The following is an 18056-nucleotide window of genomic DNA, read 5'->3' on the forward strand; positions in this document are numbered from 1 at the left end:
CAGCACAATCTGGTCTCCGTATTAATGTGAAATTAGTCTGAATAAAATATGAAAACACTCCACAGCCAGCTGTCAGAAGCTGACCTTTGAGTTGAGTTAAACACAATTTGAGTGTTATTTCCTACTTTCACGCAGGAAGAGTTTATTATAATTATATTATTGACAGCAATAACTCGGGCTCAGTAGATGACTACCTCACACTTTTTCTTTCGCCATCCTTTCTAGACACATGTTGCACACACATGTGCAGCATCAGGTCTGAATTAGCAGCAGTGCATTCAGAGTCAATCAGCTGCAGCTGCTTTCATTTATATCATGAGTCTCAGTGAACATCCTGCTAAAATATGTGGCCCCGACAGTTTTTGTGGTACATTAAATGAAAGCCGAGAATCCATCTTGACCCTTCCACTTCTCACTCTGGTGCTAAAATGTAAGTGGGGAGCTGTGAATTTGTTTTATAGCTTCATAAAGAGACAATTTGAAATAACCAGGCTTGTGTGTGTGATGGTTTAAAGCTGTTAAGGTTTCTGCACAACCACAGGACAGACAGACTCCAGATACACTGACTGCTGCACAGCCTGCTGTATCATAGATTCATCTGGCTATTATGGCTTTAGTTTGATGTTTCATTGTCTTTCAAATCAAAGACAAGAAAAGCAAATAATGTTATGAGTCACATTGAAAACAAGCCTTGTACAGGACTGATACTCTCACTGTGTTGGAGCCAGTCGTTGACCTGGATGCTACTAACTCCATCAGTCTGTTGTTGATTTACGATGGTGTATTCCAGTTTCCATATGAAGTCAGGGCAGTTTGTGCAGGAGCAGTTTATCTTGCAAGTGTAAAATGGTGTCTGTCTCTAGGGGCACTCTCAGTTTGTTTGGTCAGTGTTTTAACAAATGTCAGTAATGAGCTGTCTGTGGATGAGTCTTGTTTTTTATTCTTGGGAGACTTTGTGAATGTGTTGGTGGCAACATCTGTCTGTCTGCAGCTGGAAACAGGGTGTCACCACGTCCAATCTCACCGTCGTCACACCTTTTCCATTTTGAAAGACCAATAGTCATAGAGAGCTCCAACACTTGACTGACCAATGGTGTAACTTCATCACATGTGACAGACTGAGGCGGCTGGACTAACTGCACCCCAGCCAAAAAGTCAATAAATAAATAAAATAGAAAGACAATAAATAGTGGTTACTGTTTAAATCTAGTGGCAACACTTGTCAGTCTGAAAATCAGCAGCCCTTGGTCAAAAACAAGAAGCCTGTTTTTGTGGACTTCTGTCTGAAGTCTAAGATCGAGGCTTAAAAACAAAAGACAGAATTTAAATGAGCAGTTCTGCCACTGCTGGGTTGGATGTGACTTTGAGTAGGTTTGTCAGTACTCACAACCACATTACACAGGAACATCATATATTAAGAATATCAGGTAATAGAGCTTTGAAGCTGGCTGACACACTCCATTCAGACTTACACTGGATATCAGCGGCTTCAAATCAAGGTGGAATGTAAAATGTCACATATTGAGATTTAAATCTCTGTAACTCAGCTGGATGTGCACAGAACCATAAGTCTTCCTTTGAAAAATAAAATAGTTATGATTAGATGATTATGATTAAGATGATTATTATGATTAGAGTTAACTTCCATCAACTTCCTGCTTCAAAACACATCCAGCAGCACGGCGCTGCTGTTCTGAGCAGCCAACCTGCAGCCCTGAAACAACCTCTCCTCTCACAAACATCCCGGGGTGGCAGCCTGACATGAGTTATGCTCCCATTAGGATGATCCAAATTAAAAGTGAAGAAGGGAAGGATAGAGTGAGATGGGAGAGAAAAGAGATCACTGTTGGGGGCAGAGAAAGGAGGGAGATAACAATAACACTTCCTCTCCACCAGCGCCTCATAAATCTCTCTCTGCTCGAGCTGCGCTGGGCCGGCTTGATGCCGCGGGCGCCTCCACTCTCCGTCCTGTCCTCTCCATTTCATCCTGCTCCTCTGGCTCACTTCGCTCTGTTTCTGGTGTCTGGCCTCGATTTTCTTACCCTCACTACTCACCTATTGCTCTCCCTCTCTTTGTCACTTGGCAGCTCACACTCTACACTGTAATCTTGCCTTTTTCCTCTCTTAGCTCTCAGTGAAGCCGTGTGTTTTTTTTAATACTCAAAACAAACACAAAAAGCTATAAATCAGTAATGAATGTTTTAGGCCACTGTGATGTACCGTAAGCCATGGAAAAAGTGGTCTGTGTCACTGCGAGACGCCTGGGACCACAAAGATATTGTAACTGTGAGACATTTAGTGAACTGGTGTCTTCATACTGCCTCACAGGCTCTGCTGCCCAAAACTGAACACAAGATGAACATTTGGAGGGTTTTTATGATTTCATCATGAAAAAATGTAGAGGGCACCTCAATAATTTAGTATCACACTCTGATGGAGTTGAGAGGCACAGAAGAGGTCGATCAGAAAAAGAAAAGTAGCAGAGACACAGACCCTGACCGTTGGTCCCTGGTACGGATCAAGATCCAGAAGTCCTGGATCAAATACTTCCCATGATGACACGTAGTCACAGTCAACACCCAGAGTCTACATCTGTGTCACCTGTTACACCTGACAACATCCCTGTGACATCATTCAGGTTATTTTACTGAACGTGCAGTTTATTTAGAGCCAGGCTGCTTCTGAAAGGCTAACATGACCAAAGTGGTGCTGATGTTGTGTTTGACAGTCAGTCAGTACTGTGGCCTGTAGACGCAGCAGGTAAACTGGATTACTGCGTCTCCTGGTAAAACACCCTGACTGTCAGCTTCAGAGAGGAAGTGCACACAGCAGCAGGCCAGCAGAGAAGAATGAGACCAGCAACACCGTTTTTCAGCCGCTGGGTGCTGGGATGGTTTGCTGAGGGCTGCAAGTTGACTAAAGACTGGAACTGTGACACTGTCCATCATTGTCATATTCTATATACATCTACAAACGTTCTGCCTTCAAAACCATTTCACTCATGTATGGACACATGACCTCGCTCCTGCCCACATCAGAGATATGTACTGGTGCCCTGTTAGCCCCAAGCTGCCGCCTGCTGTCTGTTTGGTTTTTATATTGACCATGTACACTGTTGTTTTTATGTTCTGTAAAGCACTTTGTGTCAAAAAAGTGCTACACAAGTAACTTTTATTACTATAATTATATCAGGTGTATTTCATGTGAATGCTGTTGCTGAGTTCATGCCTCAGTGTTTGCAGTATGAAACTGTGGTGTGAACATCTTCTACCAGCACATCTGACTGCTGCTTCTGGGTCTGGCTGCTCTAAGTGGCTCTGCTCCTCCCAGCATGCATCTGTACTCAGACTCACCCTGTAGTTGGAATGGGCTCTGTTGTTGGTGAACTGGCCCATAGGTGTGTGTTCAGTGTGTCCCGGGGAGTACTGCCCCTCTGAGGGGCCAGTGGGCACATGGTGGAAGATGAACCAGAAACCTGTTTCCTGATGGAGCACACACACACACACACACACACACACACACACACACACACACACACGGAAACTGTCAAGAAGTATGTTTTAATTAGAATAAATGCAGAACACAAAGAACCTGTGCACATGAGTAGATTTGTGTAGATCTTGTTGTTCACACATAAACAGGTGCACACTCCCACACACACAAGCAGCCACGGCCTTCACTGTTCGTTGCCATGTCTGTTGTTGTGTTGTTCTTTGCAGGTATGCAAATGTGAATAGTTATTACATTAGTGAGGATAAATGGGTCTCCATTCCACCAGACGTCCCCTTGTGAAATCCCAGAAGTATGATGATAATTGGCACTCTATCATAGTGGAAGTGCGGCAGTGCCTCTGTCTGTTGTCTACTTGATTCTGAAGTTAATAGGAATACACAGCCATTAATCTGACCTGGCAACGTGGTAATGAGACAGACCTCCACCTGGAGAGAGCTGGGGGGAGGGGGAGGTGGGTGAGGAAGTGAAAGTGAAAAGTAGAAGTGTGAAACTCACCTCTGAGCCTGCAGCCGCACAGTTGATGAGGTTGTTATTGGGGTTGGCGATCCAGAAAGTTGAAGTTGCACTACAAAGAGGGAGAGGAACGATGATGGCTATTAGCTTTCCACAGTAGTGGTGAATAAAGAAAGGAAGAACGCTGCCTCTCAACAGACAGTGACAGTAACTGAGGGACGGACAATGACTTTGTATTTGACTGCTATTCAATACTCCGTCTGTGCATTCTGCCCCGCCACTTTCTTTCTCCAGGTGAGGAAATGAAACGTTCACAGTTTGCATAAATCGGCTGAATGTTAAACTATGAAAGTGATGAAATATTAAAACTACTTTGTTTGATGGCATCTTGTCATCAGCACACATATACATATATATACATACATATACATACATATATATACATACATACATAAATATATATACATACATATATATAAATATATACATACATACATACACACACACATATATATATATACATATATATATATATATATATATATATATATATATATATATATATATATATATATATATATACATATATATATATACACACACACATATACATATATATACATATATATATATATATATATATATATATATATATATGTATATATATATATATATATACATATATATATATATACATATATATACATATATATACATATATATACATATATATATATATACATATATATATATACATCTATATATCTACATATATATATACATATATACAGATACATATATATATATACATATATATATATACACACACACATATACACATATATATATATATATATATATATATATATATATATATATATATATATATATATATATACACACACACACATACATATACACATATATATACACTATATTACCAAAAGTATTCGCTCACCCATTCAAATGATCAGAATCAGGTGTTCTAATCACTTGGCCTGGCCCCAGGTGTATAAATTCAAGCACTCAGGCATGCAGACTGTGAAACAAGACATTTGTGAAAGAATGGGCCGCTCTCAGGAGCTCAGTGAATTCCAGCGTGGAACTGTCATAGGATGCCACTTGTGCAACAAATCCAGTCGTGAAATTTCCTCGCTCCTAAATATTCCACAGTCAACTGTCAGCTCTATTATAACAAAATGGAAGCGTTTGGGAACAACAGCAACTCAGCCACGAAGTGGTAGGCCACGTAAAGTGACGGAGAGGGGTCAGCGGATGCTGAAGCGCATAGTGCAAAGAGGTCGCCGACTTTCTGCACAGTCAATTGCTAGAGAGCTACAAACTTCATGTGACCTTCAGATTAGCCCAAGTACAGTACGCAGAGAGCTTCATGGAATGGGTTTCCATGGCCGAGCAGCTGCAGCCAAGCCACACATCACCAAGTGCAATGCAAGGCGTCGGATGCAATGGTGTAAAGCACGCCGTCACTGGCCTCTAGAGCAGTGGAGACGCGTTCTCTGGAGTGATGAATCACGCTTTTCCATCTGGCAATCTGATGGACGAGTCTGGGTTTGGAGGTTGCCAGGAGAACGGTACATTTCAGATTGCATTGTGCCAACTGTGAAATTTGGTGGAGGAGGAATTATGGTATGGGGTTGTTTTTCAGGAGCTGGGCTTGGCCCCTTAGTTCCAGTGAAAGGAACATTGAATGCTTCAGGATACCAAAACATTTTGGACAATTCCATGCTCCCAACCTTGTGGGAACAGTTTGGAGCGGGCCCCTTCCTCTTCCAACATGACTGTGCACCAGTGCACAAAGCAAGGTCCATAAAGACGTGGATGACAGAGTCTGGTGTGGATGAACTTGACTGGCCTGCACAGAGTCCTGACCTGAACCCGATAGAACACCTTTGGGATGAATTAGAGCGGAGACTGAGAGCCAGGCCTTCTCGACCAACATCAGTGTGTGACCTCACCAATGCGCTTTTGGAAGAATGGTCAAAAATTCCTATAAACACTCTCCTCAACCTTGTGGACAGTCTTCCCAGAAGAGTTGAAGCTGTAATAGCTGCAAAAGGTGGACCGACATCATATTGAATTCTATGAGTTAGGAATGGGATGGCACTTCAGTTCATAGAATGAGTAAAGGCAGGTGAGCGAATACTTTTGGTAATATAGTGTATATATATATATATATATATATATATATATATATATATATATATATATATATATATATATATATATATATATATATACACACACACATATACATATATATATGTATATATACTGCCAGAAGGCGGAGCAAAACTGGATCGGAGCCGCAACGCGGCGGGCCGTATCCAGTGGAAACTGGGCCGACTCATTAGCCATTCTCATGGCTAAAAACAACACACAAAGAAGCTAACATTAGCATTGGGCTAATATGAGCTACAAATGTAGCCATGTTGGCAAACCTTACATATTTCATGAAAATAACAAATCCCCCTGAAACAAAACAAATCATTTCCTGTCCAACAGAAAGAGAGAAACCTCTGCATCACTTTTCAGGCCCTTCACATGCTCCAGTTGTCTCCACCACTCAAACACTGCACCGATGTTGACTGGGGTCTGACTTCTTTCTTTATCCAGAGCCTTTTTCGTTGCAGCCATTTCTGCCTCAGGCTTTCTTTTCCTTTCCTGTTTAACGGGGTGAGCTGTTAAAAGTAACGCTGGCTGCATCTTCTCTGCCATTGTAACCAAATGACCATCTTCTCCTGCAGCTCCGTATTTCTGCAGAGGAGTGAGCCGAATATTTCCAGCATCAGTGAAACCTAATGTGTGCACACGCGGAGGAGGGAGGGACAGAGGACGAGACATGAAGGCATCTGACCAATCAGAGAATCTGACTAATCAGAGCATTTGACCAATCCGAGCTGTTCGGACTGAAAAGCACAGATTGGTCAGCTTGTTCTCAGTCCTGCAGCTGCCACAGAGGTCTGATTATTTTTGTTCCTTTTTCTGACTACATAATGTATTGACTGCTCTCAGGACAGCAGGACCATTTCACCCAGTATAACAAAATGTGTTTCTGAACAACATTACAGACCCTAGCTTTAATCAAATGCGTATAAGTGCACATTCTGGACAATAAAAATATCATTTCAGCCTAGGAAGGTGAATTGTGGCAAAGTGGACTGACTGCTGCATCCCTCATCTTGACCTCTCTGTTAACCTCTGTTGTCAGTTGCGTAGCCTTAACGAGGACAGTCGCTCCTCTACCATCACCGCCTGCTGCAGCTCAGTCTGGAGCAGAGAGGAATTAGTTCAGGTGTAATCAAGGTCTCAGCCAGCCACAATCAAGGTTCAGACTCCCACAGGCTCCTCGAAGTGTTTTCTGTCAAAGATTATGAGGCAGGAAGGTCTAACAAAGATTATGAGGAGCCCTTGAGCAAGGCTTTGACACATAACAGCTGTACGTTGTGCTGGTGCCATCACTCCAGCTTCTCTCCACACCAAAGACTGCATGTGTACAGGTCCTGTGTTGGCAGGTGTGTGGCCTTTATGTGTGTATATAAGAGCTGGACAAGTTGGATTATGCAGGGGATTAACAGAGGAGAGACAGAGAGATTAGCCGTCTGATACACAGTAAAGGTCACACATACTGGAAACATGAAAACACTCTGTGTCACAGCGCAACATGGATTCTGCTTGAGGGAGCAGAAAATACAGTCCATCAGCCAAGTCAGTCTCCATCGAGGGAAACATTTCAGCTCGTAATGACAGCTGAATAATAAATAACTCAATAATAAATAATGAAAGTTGAAGCGGAAAAATGCAGAAAAATAGATTAAGTCTGCCTACTTTAATTCATTCATTTTGCTTTTACTTGAGGAACATTTAGCTGCTTATGAAACAAGCTCAGTTTAATACAGATATTAATACTCTATATGACCTGCACACATCAGTGGGCTATCTCTATATAACTATTATAGGTGATCTTAATGCCTGTCACTGGGTCAGATTCTGATTCATCTGGGTTGAATAAATCATAAAATGAAAACTACTTGATGAATTCAGGGCAGAGGTCGCTTTAGACTTTCAGAACAGTTCTGTCATAATCATTCATTACCCTCATTTTCATTTTCCTATGAGACTTACGAGTCTATTGAAAAGCATCTACAACATCTCGATTACAATAGAACATATAGAGATTAAAGGGAGAGTAAAGATGAAGAGTGACAGGAACGTGTCAACACACACCTGCAGTGACAGTGGAGGGCTCTACAACACTGCTGCCATTAGACCTAAGCTATGATCAAATATGACCAATGCACCTTTACAGGATTAGACAGTTAGTATTGAAAATAAATTAAATTAAAAATAATTACTACATCTTAAACAGACAACCTCTTATGACAGTGTTTTGAAATTGATCCTGCATGTATCAGGATGGGTTGTGTGCATGTTGTTATTGACAGTGTTGCCTGTCAAAGACATCAGCTCCTCAACATCCTCCTCCAACAGCCACGTTGTGACACTCATCTCTGAATGTCTGCATCATCTCTGAATGTCTGCATCATCTCTGAATGTCTGCATCATCTCTGAATGTCTGCATCATCTCTGAATGCCCACATCATCTCTGAATGTCTGCATCATCTCTGAATGTCTGCATCATCTCTGAATGTCTGCATCATCTCTGAATGTCTGCATCATCTCTGAATGTCTGCATCATCTCTGAATGTCTGCATCATCTCTGAATGTCTGCATCATCTCTGAATGTCTGCATCATCTCTGAATGTCTGCATCATCTCTGAATGTCTGCATCATCTCTGAATGTCTGCATCATCTCTGAATGTCTGCATCATCTCTGAATGTCGGCATCATCTCTGAATGTCGGCATCATCTCTGAATGTCTGCATCATCTCTGCTTGGTCAGCTGCTCATCACCTCAAACTCAACCTGAGTAAAGATGAACTCCTCTCCATCCCGGGACAGACTGCTCTCACATGGACCTGTCAGTCACTGTTCAGGACTGTCCAGGACATCACGGTTCATCAGTGGCGATGAACCTGGGCGTAATCCTCGACAACAGACTGTCCTGCGCCCCCAACATCACTGACTGATCACTGACAATTATTTCTATATTTCATTTTGCTCCATCGACGTGATATGTCGTGGTTTCTCTCTTGTGACATATGTACTTATTGTAAGTGGCTTTGGACAAAAGCGCCTGCTAAATGTAAATGTGATGTAAAGTAATGAGAAGGGCACTGCCCAGTGCACACTCGCACTGTGTGAGGGAGGGGGCTGCTCTGACTGTATTTAGCTGAGAGTGATGGATTCTTGCAAATCAAATTACAGCCACTGGGTGGACCCACAGACAGCTGACCTGTATCTTATTCTACTGTCAGATCATAATGACAATTTGAGCAATTATAACCATTAATAGGTGGCAGGGGCCGCCACAATCAACATGTCAAGTTCCTTGTAGCAGTTTTAATTTAATTAATTACCTGCCATGAAAAAAATCCTACAACGTTACAATCAAAGATTAACCAAACCTGATTGACTGCTGTCTATCTAAATTTTATTTCAAATGATAGAAAAATATATTTTCTCATTTACCACCAGTGGCATCCCTCATAACATGCCACTCAAACTGTTGAGCTGATATTATCAGTTGTAATGACAAGAGCTAAGAGCATTACATTTGAAATAAATAGAATAAAAGTAACAGAAGTATTCTGACTGGTGGTCAGAGACTTTGAGAACAAAATGACCCTCATGAGTAGAGACAGTTAGATGGAAACATGTCAGGGAGCAGTTCAGTGCCCTGTAGCCGTCACTGTGCTTGATGTCCCCCTTACCTCCAGGCTTCACCCTCACACTCACAGCTCGGCTCTCATGGTCAAATGACTCAGACATTTCCAGACAAAAGCTGCTGCCTTACATGGCACAATATTTTGACTGCTGGCTGTCAGAGAGGATGCAGACCTGGACCACCTGCAGCAGCTCATTCTGCTATGTGTTAGTGTTAGTGTACAGTACAGAGGTGCACACTGAGCCACGGACAGCTGAATCTTGGATCAGTGCAACACAAATGGTGAGTGGACACTCACTTTGTGTCTGTGTGTTCCTGTGGACAGGACAGACCTTCATCTTCATGCTGGCCCATTACATTTAACATCACTTGCTTTTACATTTAACTCTTTTTGTTCATGTCTGCATTTCCCTCGTTGATTCTAGATTTATAAATAGCAAATTATTGTTAGCCTTTAAAAAAAATACATTTCTACAATACAACCTTTACTTACAGCACATTCCTCTCTTGAATGTTTCCTTTTTTCCATAAATTCCTCTGGCGTTGTTTCTGTGTGGATATTTGCGGCTCAGAAAGCAGCTTTCACACGTGCAGCAGGCATTATGAGAAAATCACAAGAGTTCAGTTCACAGGTATGTGAGTGAAAGCAGCTTAGGGTAATGAGTATGAATTTAAATGGAAAAATATACAGTTCAGCTCCACAGCAGCTTACCACACCTTCAACCCCCACTTCTTCCTCTCCTCTCCTCTCCTCTCCTCTCCTCTCCTCTCCTCTCTTCTCTTTTGATTTTCTCTGAGTCTTTGTTTCCCCTGTCTCTCTCTCTCTCTCTCTCTCTCTCTCTCTCTCTCTCTCTCTCCCTCTCCTGTCTCTCTTGCTGTTGTTGCCAGCTAACCAACTTGTGAATTTCATGGAGGTACCTGTATACTATAACTGAATGTCAAATACAGATGAGAATGCAACCTTTTTGCTGGAGAGCGTCAAGCAACATAACACAACTCTCTCTTTAAATCTGTTCGTCATGAAAAAGTATACAATAGTAAAGACATGGGATGTTGTACTGATATGCACAGGAGTGCAAGGACACATATCAAACTAATGAAAACAGCAGATATACAGGAAGATCCACTGTGTCCATGACAGAACTGAAGAGAAAAGCTGTGGAGGCTGGGTTAGTAGATGGATGTGCAGACTGTAGACCTCAGTTTAAATTCTGTCACATTGAAATAATGTCTACCATTCTCACAGTCTCTCCCTGACCTACATCTACAATCATTGCCATGTGCAGATACTGTCATTTCAATACTATAATAATAATTTTGCATTGACCATTAAAACCAGACAGAAAGTGTACAGCCATGCTGGTGAAATGGTAATAGCAGTGGGCTAACATGAGTGATAATGCCAGCGTGCTGATGTTTAGCAGGGTTAACCATGTTCACCATGCAAAGACATCCTCATACTGAGACGGTCTGTCAGCATCTCCCAAAACATCTCTACCATAGCAGCGTGACAGTGACACACGTACCGGACCTTCATTTTCAGGTCACAGTTCAGTTCGCTTTGGGCAAGATAACCAGTCAGACTCTCCCAACTTATTCTCTTACCAAGTTCATAAACCGAACGAACAGACAAACTGAAACTTTGACCTGATGATGGAAGCAGATGAAAGTTCAGGGGAGCTCCTTGATTATAATTTATAATCTGGGGACATTTGAACCAAATTCCACGACCCATTAGTTGCTGAGACATTTTGATGAAAAACAAACCAATCAACCTCATGGAGAGACTTGGGGACAGACTGATCCTCCGAGGTCTGGGGCCTTCATCATTGTTTCCAGCCAAGCTAAATTAATGAGCCATGAATGTTTCAGTGAAAAAAGCTTATCGCTGGTGATTAAAACCAGGTATGGTGATGCACGATAGAAGACTGTTTTTAGGTGATCGTGAATGGTAACATATTAAAAGGCTCAGCTGGTAGAGCGTGTGCCCCATGAATGCAGGCTGTGTCCTCCCCAGCAGCTCAGGGTTCAAATCTGAACCCTAACCCAGCTTCAAAACTGACTGCCATCTCTTACCATTTCCTCTGAAGAAGGAAGCTTGGATAGATAATTCGTTATGTCAAATGCATGCAGACGCAAGTGCGGTAGGCGCAGCACATTCATCTGGCTCGGTTTAAATGACAGTTTCATCCTCCACATGCAGCCCACATAGCCCTGTTCCTGGTAAATCTGACTGAAATGTATTGTTCTCATCAAATATTTAAATTCCTCTCATACACAGCTCAACAATGACAGGGGAAGAGACAGAGGCAGCCACAAGGGAGCGTTTAAAAGGCTGGCTGGAAATTAATCATCATAAATCGTACAGGGGGGAACGCTGTTAGTGCAACTATGTTTGATTAAATGGGAATTTTTCAATCGCTGTAATAAATACACTGGGATCTGGAAATCATTACAGAATACATTGATCCAGACAAATTGGACAAAAATCCTCATTAGGAGTTCAGTGCATTGTGTATTGCCAGGCTCTTGTAATTGGATAAATTAGGAGAGGAAGGAGGAAAGGAGAAAAGAAAAATGAAGGGAGCAGAAAGTCAAAGCTAAGATACTGTAAGACACAGAAAATCCTTCCAGTAACATCGTGTTGGAGAGCGGGTGGATGACTTCACCTCAGGGAAAGCCGGTGCCATCATGCATCCCTAACCACGGCCTGAACACAGAGGCAGCGTGCCGAGATAAAAACGTCCTGTGACCCGGATTTAACTGCTTTATATTCTGAGACGCACCTTCATGCTTAGAAAATAACAAAGTGAAGGTGCGGGGGGAAACAGACATCCTAACCCTCAGCTGACAGACCTGTGTGTGCTCGCTGTGTCTATCACCTTCTTTATGTGACACATTTGCTCAAATCAAGTTAAAGGTTGACATTATTTTTAATTCTGTTTCTGTATTGATTCATATTTATTGTGTCATTTTCTGACTTATAAAGGTGTTGGTTTTTCCAATAGAGAGGACAGGGACAAAAAGATGGTTGCAGCACAGAATTAGTTTGAGTTTGATAGCAGTGCTCATCATGTTAGATCCTGAAACAAACCATGGTGTGTGTGCATCAAGCCTCCGCCACCGAGTCAAAACAAAGGCTTCAGAGTGTCGGTCCCAAAGGTTGAAGGCTGTGGTAATAAAGGCATTTTAATAGTTTAAAAGAGAGTGCCTTGGAGTTATACTGTGATTTTTAAGTATTGAAATAGCCTAGACACAAATGACACCCTGTCACTGAGTCGACAGCTGAAAATCACTCAGATCCATCAGTTTTATTCCAGTAAAGGACAAAAGTAACACAGCGTTGCTTCTAATTAATTTGATTCTTTTGCTTGTCATATTTTCAGGAAATCCAAAGATTATATTGTCGGAGGTCTCACTGGTGCAGATGTGTATGGTAGAACATGTCAAGCTCAGTATGTTGGACACACTCAGCCAATTTATACAATTTAGACATTTAACATGATAAATTGATTACAGAGTAACATGGTTATTTGCTAAATGAAGCAGAAATGTGCAGTCAGTCCTGTCTGACTGCCTCCGACCCATTTATCAGAAGTGATGGTGAGTGTTGACAGAGGACATGTATATGTACTTCACAATAATATCTACTAACTCTAAATAAATGCATCTCTGTGCATAGACGGAAACAGTTTTGCTCTCCCTTCTGTTATGCAGCCCTGAATTTTATGATGGATGCAGTTTTTCTACATCGAGGAGGTTTTCGACATCTGCCACAAAACGTTTACATCCATATTAGCACTGAGTCACACATTTTATTTGTATGTATGTGTGTGTGTGTGTGTGTGTGTGTGTGTGTGTGTGTGAGGAAGACAGAGAGGGAAATCATTGAACCATATGATCACTAGCAAATTGTCAAGGTGTTTTCAACCTCTACCCTTCCACAGTTAAACGATTTGTTTTCCATGAAATCCATTCTGGCACTACTTATCGTCTATTTTCTTCAGTATGTGGTCTGGAAACCATGTATTTATTTTACCGTCTCTGCGTTTGCTCTTGTTTTCTCAGGTCAGAACAGACTCTGAACAGAGAGTGAGGTTTAAAAGTTCATTCAGTTATAATTTCAGTTAATTCACTATGAATATATTTACAGTGTTTTATCTTCTCACTAGTTACATGTCTAAATTTGTAGTCATTATTAACGAATGAACAAGTTTATTTCTTCTGCATCTTTAAAACACTTACAATAATCTGCTGAATTTACGATGTGGTTCCCTCACATCTACCTCATTTACCCCCCAGAGTCCTTCCAGCTTTTAATGTGAAACTTGGACAGTGCTAATGTGAAACAGTATTGTGTCTTACCTGCAGTCTTGGCGTGGGTTAGGTATGTAACCTGGGTAAGCTCCTTCAGTGATGTCACGGCACATTTTGCTGTCTCTGTCTGAAGGCAGCAGAGTCCCGGCTCGCACCATCAGACCCAGACAGTGGTCAAATGTGTTTCTCTCTTCTGGCCCATCCTCGGTGAAGAAACAGTGGCCTAGCGTGTCGTAGCCCACCACATTCTTTACCTGGGAGGTAATGGACATGTCACATTTTACTGATCGCAGACTGGGCCCCTACCCCCAAAACAACTGCCAACAAAGAGTTCAGCCCGCTGTGAATGAATCAACTTTATGAGCCCTGAATATTCATCTTTTGATTCATAACTTTCTGTTATCTAACATTAAGTGTTCTCCTTTGTCCACGTTACAAATGCTGGATCCTTGCCAAGTGATGAAGCACTGTGAGGGAGACGAACAAAGTCTGCATGTGTTCAGAGTATCCTTCCATCCTGGACTCTGGACACAGACTCTGTCATGGATTAATGAATTAAGAGAGCTTGATTCTTTGTTCTAAGATGGCGCCCCAAACTTTCACATGAAGGTTGTTCAATAAGAGCATTTACTGATGGCCACTCATGTGCTAAGCCAACTGAATGCTGGCAGTAGCTTCAGAGTGCTTCACAGACGTGAGAGTGGTATCGATTCCTATATGCCTGCCCAAGCTGTTTCACCTTGGCCTTTACACATGTACAAGTTATACACGGAAACTGAGATTGAAAAACTTGAGTTAAAAGTCTGCACTGACCAGCAGGCCGTTGGAGCCGTGGATGGTTAAGCAGCGGGAGAACGAGTGGTGGATGGAGAGATCGCTGACGGAGGTCGGGGGCCTGTAGCCTCCCTGCTCATCCACGTCTCCGTTCATATGGAAATGGACCGGATAGTGTCCCATTGTCTGCTGGCCCATGTGCTGCAGCTCCATCCCAGAAATATGAACCGCCCTGAAGCCTCGCTCCACCTGACAACGACAGCACATCAGTCACTCCTGCAGAGATCAAGTTGTTCCATCAAACTCATCAACGCCTCCAAAAATCATCACTGATAAGACATGAGAACAGAGTGACTCGCTGATAAAAGGCAGCTTTACTCCACAAACAGAGCCACATCATGAGAAACCCTCTAAACCCACACTTCAGATGTTCACTGAAATTTCAGTTGAAAGATTACAGCCTATGAGAAAAAGCTACAGACACAGGCTGAAACAAAGCCTGCTTCTCACAGCTCGTGGCCAGCAGTGGTGGCGGTACAAGGTTTGAACAGGAAAAGCACAACTGTCATGGGGGAGTGTGCTCTGAGGCGTTCATTTTGAAGGGCTTCACTGGAATCTCACTGAGGCTCTGTGTGTGTGTGTGTGTGTGTGTGTGTGTGTGTGTGTGTGTGTGTGTGTGTGTGTGTGTTTGTGTACACAGCGCACACACACACACACACACACACACACCCATGATGAGAAATATGTGACATGAGCCTGAGATGGAAATTTATAATAGGATATGATAGCTGGCCCCGGGGAGAGAGAGGCATGAAGGCAGCAGAGCCACAGCCTCTCTCTCTCTCTCCCTCCTTCCTTCTTTGTTCTGCTGTCCTCTCCTGTCTCTCAGTGTCTCTCTGCACTGTCTTCTGTCCTCAGTGGCAGCATCTAAACCTGCTCTAATCTTACTTTTAATAGTACATCAATGCATCAGCATTTGATTTGCCAAATGTTGTCAACTGTGTGTGCAAATGTCCACCATGAGCACATCCCGGGGCCTTATATCCTTATAATCAGTCGACTAGAACATCATCATTTCTGTGATTCAGTGCCATAACAGATATTTTACATCATGCTTTTTTTTTTTTTTGCTGAAAACAGGCTCTGTGCTGTCAGGTAGTGGTGCTTCACCTTTTAATAATGACCACATTCTCAGATATGAGTCACACTGTCCCTCCCTCAGTAAAAACTCTTTTTCTCTGTCAGTTTTCTCTGAGTGTCTCTAATCTGTGAATCACAAAGCTATAAGAAACACATACATTTGATTGGCTGACTAGCATCATATGTGGCATGTAAGACTTGTCTGAGCTGGACTTCAAAATATAATTTCCATACTGTAAAAATTATTGGGGACATCCATAAAAAAAAAACAACATTATTCTGTGATAGCGGTGATGCTAACTCTGACTGAATGACTTCCCAATGAAAATTCAAATGTGTTGCATTTCACAGGTATGTGTGCAGCATAGAGGTAAGGCCTGGATCAGTCCACTGGAAAAACACTGAATGACATCATAATGGTCCTTTCTTCTAATTCTACATAAAACAGGAAGGCACAGGTATATTCACAAAATATATCAAAACTGTTCCCTTTTGTTCCCTTACTGTAGCATAACTGATTTCCTTCTATGTGGCCATTCATGTCTGACGCAGATATTTTGAGCAGGTCAGTGTTTTGGGACTTAATGAACGCTGCTTCATTAAAATGCTGTCTCAGATGGTGATGCACTGAGGCACTGTGGGGGTTGCAGGCTTGAGGCGTGGGCTGTTCTCCACTTCTCAACAGGCAGCTGTCCTCTGGAGAGGAAGTATCCACCATAAATTAGCCCGAGTCGAGGGTTGTTGGGGCGCTGTCGCTGACACAAACTGTCGTCTGATGTGAAAATCAGTGTGTAATGCCACTAATTGGTTTTAGCTGAAAGTGTAGCCAGCACACACTCTGTCACACATCTGTCTTCTTGGTTTGGGAGATTCCAACTGTGAGCAAATTAACAGCTGCAAGATTAAAACCACAACCACGAAAAATGAATTATATTACATTCAAAACCCCAGAAACAATGAGTCCATCCATCTATCCACCCATAGATCCATCCATCCATCCATCCATCCATCCATAGATCCATCCATCCATCCATCCATCCATCCACCCATAGATCCATCCATCCATCATCCATCCATCCATCCATCCATCCATCCATCCATCCACCCATAGATCCATCCATCCATCCATCCATCCATCCATCCATCCACCCATAGATCCATCCATCCATCCATCCATCCATCCATCCACCCATAGATCCATCCATCCATCCTCCCATAGATCCATCCATCCATCCATCCATCCATCCATCCTCCCATAGATCCATCCATCCATCCATCCATCCATCCACCCATAGATCCATCCATCCATCCATCCATAGATCCATCCATCTATCCACCCATAGATCCATCCATCCATCCATCCATCCATCCATAGATCCATCCATTCATCCATCCACCCATAGATCCATCCATCCATTCATCCATCCATCCATCCATCCATCCATAGATCCATCCATTCATCCATCCACCCATAGATCCATCCATCCATTCATCCATCCATCCATCCATAGACCCATCCATCCATCCACCCATAGATCCATCCAACCATCCATCCATCCATCCATGTTATACAGTTGAACCAGGGGTGAGGAAAACATTTTTGCACCCATACTGCCACACAAGAATGTAGAAATCAGATTATTATGCAAATATCCACATTACGTTCAGTGACAAGTTTCTTTTACATCAGAATCCCTGCTTTTTAAAATATTAAGACTCTATAATATGGTTATCCTTGCGGCAAAATGACTTCACAGAAGGTTTGGTTAGGGTTAGGCAATACACCGACACTGTAACTCTCCGACCGCGAGCTGCTGAATCATGAATCATCGTTCATCATCTTTCGCTCAACCAACCTCTACAAACTCCCTCTTTAACTCAGTTAGTCTTGAACCTAGCAGTCCGGACTGGGAGCCTGGAGCACTGGGGGAGTCTTGGTGCTGTTTGCTGGATGTTTGCAGAACAGGGATGAGGGAGACCCAGCGGGGGACGCTGTCGGGAAGCAGCACAGGAATGTGCACCCGAAAGAGGGTTTGGCAAGTGATGAATGGAC

At 42.5% G+C, this 18056-nt stretch overlaps 1 protein-coding gene across 4 annotated transcripts in view; it reads right to left on the reverse strand.

The window, feature by feature from the left end:
- Positions 1-18056, reverse strand: part of LOC119017678 (cell migration inducing hyaluronidase 1) — a 161323-nt gene that overhangs the window by 21431 nt on the left and 121836 nt on the right. For all 4 annotated transcript variants that reach the window (XM_037094536.1, XM_037094537.1, XM_037094539.1 and 1 more), the window contains 4 exons: positions 14903-15112; positions 14138-14343; positions 4009-4078; positions 3354-3482 (listed from right to left, as the gene is read on the reverse strand). In XM_037094536.1, the coding sequence (XP_036950431.1) occupies positions 3354-3482; positions 4009-4078; positions 14138-14343; positions 14903-15112 (615 nt within the window). The remainder of the gene's footprint in view (positions 1-3353; positions 3483-4008; positions 4079-14137; positions 14344-14902; positions 15113-18056) is intronic.

This window comes from Acanthopagrus latus, chromosome 4, assembly GCF_904848185.1.
Source record: "Acanthopagrus latus isolate v.2019 chromosome 4, fAcaLat1.1, whole genome shotgun sequence".
Classification (NCBI taxonomy): Eukaryota; Metazoa; Chordata; class Actinopteri; order Spariformes; family Sparidae; genus Acanthopagrus; species Acanthopagrus latus.